The following is a 5,323-nucleotide window of genomic DNA, read 5'->3' as shown; positions in this document are numbered from 1 at the left end:
AATAAAAGCTCTGCTAGACATGAAATCTCCCACCAGTGTCAAACAGGTACAGAGTCTAACAGGAAGGATTGCGGCCCTGAATCGATTTGTGTCAAAGTCGTCGGATAGGTGCAAAGAATTCTTCAAAGCAATCAAAGGGAGAGGGAAGGATTTTCTGTGGACCCCTAATTGTGAAGAAGCTTTTCTGAAAATCAAAGAACAACTGGGAAATCCGCCGATGTTGACCAAGCCAGAAGACGGAGAAACATTAATTCTATATTTGGCGGTGTTAGAATATTCCGTCAGTGCCGTCTTGGTAAAGGAAGAAGCAAGCTACCAGTGGCCTGTATACTATGTAAGTAAAAGGTTGTTGGATGCAGAAACCAGATATACCAACATGGAAAAATTAGTGTACGCTCTTATTCTTGCGGCACGAAAGCTAAGACCGTATTTTCAGGCTCATCGAATAGAAGTTCGCACCGCTTATCCGCTCCGGCAAATTTTACATAAACCCGAATCGTCGGGAAGAATGTTAAAATGGGCCATAGAGCTAGGGCAATTCGATTTGGAATATTGTCCATGAACGGCAATCAAAGGACAAGCGCTGGCCGATTTCGTACTTGAGTTTGATGAAGAAATTGATGATAAGGCCATAGTACCGGCAGAACCAAACTCGCAAGAAAGTCATCAGGACGAAAAGAAGCAGGAACTCCCCCACCTGTGGTGGACATTACATGTGGACGGGGCCGTAAACAACAGCGGGTCCGGTGCCGCGATAATCCTGATCACTCCGGAGGGGCACCGCTTGATGAGTGCTATTCATCTCAAATTTTATGCTACCAACAATGATGCTGAGTATGAAGCCTTGATTAACGGTCTGAAGTTAGCTCTGGAGGTAGGGGTCGTGAATTTGATAGTTCGAAGTGATTCCGAATTAGTTGTCAATCAAGTCAACGGAGGATTCCAAGCCCGAGGACCACGGACAGAGCTGTATATGAGATGTGCAAGACGCCTACTGGGAAAATTTTCAAGTGCCAGACTGGAAAGCGTTCCACGAGAAGAGAATAGTAATGCGGATGCTTTGGCCAAGACGGGGTCGCAGATGGACAGCGTCCAACTTGGACAAATCCCCTTGGGAATCCAGGAAGTTCCAAGTATCCCACAGGTGGAGGTGTGTCAAATGCAAGAAATCCCAAAAGAAAACTGGATGACCCCCATCCATAACTATATTCAATCAGGGCCTGTACCGGAGGATAAACTATAGGCTCGACGTCTTCGGTACCAAGCTGCAAAGTATGTCGAGTATGACGGGGTACTATACAAGAGAGGATTTAACCAGCCACTGTTACGTTGTGTGGACAGGGAAGAAGGAAATTATATTCTCAGAGAGGTGCATGAGGGGATTTGTGGCAATCACTCGGGGGGTGGTTCCTTAGCATTTAAAGTGCTCAGACAAGGGTACTACTGGCCGACTATGAGGGAAGATGCTTTCAATTTTGTCCGGGCCTGTGATCACTGCTAACGGTTTGCCAACTATTCCAACATCCCAACAACCACCATTACCTCATTAACAAGTCCCTGGCCTTTTGCCATGTGGGGGATTGATCTCATTGGAGAGTTACCCAAAGCAAAGGGGGGTGTGAAATACGCTGTGGTGGCTGTGGACTACTTCACCAAATGGGCAGAGGCCATGCCATTAGCCACGATCACGGCAAAAAAGATAAGGGATTTTGTGTTCAACTCCATAGTATGCAGGTTTGGTATTCCTTACAAGCTCATTTCAGACAATGGGAAACAATTTGATAGCAAGGAGTTAAGGAAGCTCTGTGAAGACCTAAAGATTAAAAAGACTTCACCGCGGTTTATTATCCGCAGAGTAATGCTCAGACAGAAGCCATAAACAAAATCATAAAGCATACCTTGAAGGCTAAGTTGGAAGAAAAGAAGGGAGACTGGCCAGAAGAAATGCCCATGATCCTATGGTCTTACAATACGACTCCTAGAACGACTACAGGGGAAACCCCATTTCTACTAACTTATGGATATGAGGCCATGGTTCCCGTGGAGGTAGGAGCTGGATCCCTCCGGAGAGATGTCTTTGTTGAGGAAGATGCAGAAGTTAACCAGAGGCTTCACTTAGATTTGCTAGATGAAGCCAGAACGAACTCTCAATTAAAGCTTGCTGCATACCAGCAGAGGGTCGCAAGGTATTTCAATAAAAGGGTTAAATCTGTACCATTCAAGGTTGGGGATCTTGTGTTGCGAAAGGTTATGCCTAATACTAAGATAGCTCAACACGGGGTGCTTGGGGCTAATTGGGAAGGACCGTACAAGGTCAAAGCTATACTCTGGAAGGGAACCTATCGCCTAGAAGACCTGGATGGTAAACTTATTCCTCGAGCATGGAATGCAGAACATCTACGAAAGTATTATCAGTAGGGTGTGGCTGTGCCCCCTTATTTTCTTATTTGATTCTCATGTAATAGGCTAGTAGCAAATAAATTTCTTCTAGCCTAGGGGGGTAGTACATGTGACTGCGAACCCTGGAACTAGCAGAAGGAAGAAAATTTTTTTCAAATAACTTCCCCATAGAGCATAGTAGCCATGGGACCGGTGTAATTTGAACACTAGAGCGCATTATCAATCAAAAGGAAAAGTTACTTCAAATTGTTTTATCTGCTTAACATGAAATTACTCATTTGAAAAACATCCGAGGCGTGCCCTATATTGAGGCGCGCCCTGTCTAGTAATTGTTGATTCATAATCAAGATTAAATACAGTGTACGAGGGTGAAAGGAATAAGTGTTCATGGCCATCAAAATAAGCTAAGCTCCCTAGGTTAAGGCGCGCCCGTGGACTAATACTTGAGTAAAATATCGCAAAGGGATTACAAATAGGTGTTATTTGCAAATTTAAGAAATAAGGCGCACCCTATAGTCACAAAATCCATGGGAACGTAAAAAGGCCAAGTGAAAAATCGAAGTGCCTTAACAAAGTTTTTATAAAAAAGATATTAAGCCATGCAGAAAGTCACGATGCAAAAAGGAAAAGTAGCAACAAAACAAGTCATACAACTTTGCACAACATCAAAAGAGGGCTGGCTCCTCATAAGTATCTGAAATTTAAAGACTATAAATGATTAAGGCGCGCCTTGGGACTGGTCTGTTGGAGGAATAGATTAGAGGGGGACAGTTGGATCAACTTCAGGCGCGTCCTTGGAGAATTCCTCTTGAGGCGCGCCCTCCCTCTCTTCTTCTTCTTCTTCTAATCCAAGCTCTATCCTCCTTGCCTTGATTTCAGCAGCATGCTCTTTTTTGAATTCCACCATCTCAGCAACAGTCTCCTCCCCAAATTTCTCAAAGGAATAGTCAGGATCATTGGCCACAAAGCCCACCCTATAAAAATGAAAACCATTGGCAAATGCTTCATCAGTCATTTCCCTCTTCTCATCAGGCCAGCCTGTTTTCTGTTGCTCTTCGAGGTACTCTATCCTCAGTTTGGCACCAACAAGCTCAGTATGGAGAGAGGTAGCTTTTTTGTTGGCAATCTCTAATTGAGAAGTGAGATTAGCCACCTCATCCTTGAGGAAAGAGATCTCAGAATCCTTAGCTTTGATGTCTTTGGCATGCAAGAAGTGTTTGTCTGTGAGGGTATTCTTCAGAATGTTGTTATCACCCTGCAGCCTCTCTAGGCGCGCCTTCTCCTCAAGTAATTTGTCCACCACTTGGGTGGAGTGGATGAACAGTTGGCAAGAAGCTTTTATAGAAGCACGGGCAGCATCTCCCAAATCCATAGCCTGCCACTGTTCCACTTCTTCATCTGAAACATGAAGGGCACCCATGGGGCCAAGAGCGCTGAAAGCAGTAGAAGAACCAGAAGGCGCGCCCTCTGTTCTATGTCTCTTGGGCGCGCCCTATTTGTCTGTAAGGTCAATTACGGGCCGTTTTTGAACAGGTGTTGTTTGAGGAATGGGAGCTGAAGTGGGGACGGATGTCTGTGCTGCAGGAACATCTTTCTTCGACTTCGGCCTAGGCTTATCACCAGGGCGCGCCCCAAAGGATTTAGGGATTCTTGGAGGGGCCATTTCTGCACAAAACATGGGATATATTAGTTAAGCATGGCAGTTAAGTATATTGAGCAGGGCAAAGAATGTGGGTAAAAAATAAAAAAAAATAATAATAATAATAATATTGACAAACATGTATAAAATGTTATGCCTAAGATGCAAAGGGCGCGCCCTGGAAGGTGGAGCTTAAATAAACAAAAATTTACATCTATTGTGATTATTGAAGATGACAGAAGAAAAGGACGCGCCAATAGGATAAGGGCGCGCCTCTATATCCTACGGTTAGTTAACCTGAAGGATCCGGGCCTTGTAAAGAACCGTCCTCTGTTTCTTCTTCTTCTTCTTCAGCTTCTTCGCTACCTAAGTCGATAACACGAGAAACAGGAGCACCTTTCCTAAATTTTACGTATTTGCACTTCACTCCTACTTGGTCAGAAAGAATCCCTACTCGCATCAAGTTGGATCGAGTAACTAAGGATTTTAAGTTCCACATGTCAGAAGCCACTCTAAGGAGGGCTTCAGCTCGTTTTTTGGGCTCGCCTTTAAGGAGTTTTGAAGATGGTCTGTCTGGAAAAGTATAAGAATGAGAAAAGAAAGAAAAAATGTAAAAATAACATAAGGGAAAAGATAAAAAGGCGCGTCCTTACTTGGTGACTTGTTGAATCTTATCCTTATCCTGGGAACGTCATACAGGTAAAAAAAGTTCTCTTTCCAACCTTTCTCGTGGCTAAGCTTGCCAGAGGAGAAACCCTTCTTGTTATGCTGCTTATCCACCACCAAATAATAGTACCCATGGTCAGACTTTCTTAGATTGAAAAAATAAGCAACTTCGGCCATGGACGGTTGGGGAAAACCCAAGTCCGTATAGAGGATGAACAAGGCCAGGACGAACTTGTAGCTGTTGGGAGAAAGTTGGAGTGGAGCTACATCGTAGAATTCTATCACTTCCCTAAGGAAGGGATGTAATGGCGTGCCTATACCTAAAGACACCAGTTTGGGGCTGGTCACCATTCTGGGAATTTTAAAGTTTCTCCCATAATTGAAGATATGGGGCCGCATCATGCTCAAAGGGCGCGCCCATATGCCTTCCATGTCATAAAACTCCATGAGCCATCCTAGTTGTTCGTCTGAACAAGCCGAAGACAGGCCCACACAGAAAAGCTTCCCATGTTCCTTCCTGAAATGTTTCTTCACAGCTTCATTACACGATTCGAATTCGTCCCAATCAAAATCCAATTCGCTGTCAGAAACTTCCCAATGTTGGAAGGGAATTGGAGA

At 44.2% G+C, this 5,323-nt stretch overlaps 2 protein-coding genes across 2 annotated transcripts; both read left to right on the top strand.

The window, feature by feature from the left end:
• The first annotated feature begins 787 nt into the window (after positions 1 to 787).
• Positions 788 to 1,501, top strand: LOC141685507 (uncharacterized). Its single transcript, XM_074490601.1, has 2 exons — positions 788 to 1,150; positions 1,244 to 1,501. Exons 1-2 carry the CDS (start codon positions 788 to 790, stop codon positions 1,499 to 1,501), a joined length of 621 nt encoding a protein of 206 aa, XP_074346702.1.
• A 443-nt stretch (positions 1,502 to 1,944) lies between these two features.
• Positions 1,945 to 2,418, top strand: LOC141685506 (uncharacterized). The gene has a single exon (XM_074490600.1). The coding sequence runs from the start codon at positions 1,945 to 1,947 to the stop codon at positions 2,416 to 2,418; it is 474 nt and encodes a 157-aa protein (XP_074346701.1).
• The last annotated feature ends 2,905 nt before the right edge of the window (positions 2,419 to 5,323 follow it).

The sequence above is a fragment of the Apium graveolens genome, chromosome 9 (assembly GCF_009905375.1).
Source record: "Apium graveolens cultivar Ventura chromosome 9, ASM990537v1, whole genome shotgun sequence".
NCBI lineage: Eukaryota > Viridiplantae > Streptophyta > Magnoliopsida > Apiales > Apiaceae > Apium > Apium graveolens.
This window is presented reverse-complemented; position numbering and strand designations above follow the sequence as displayed.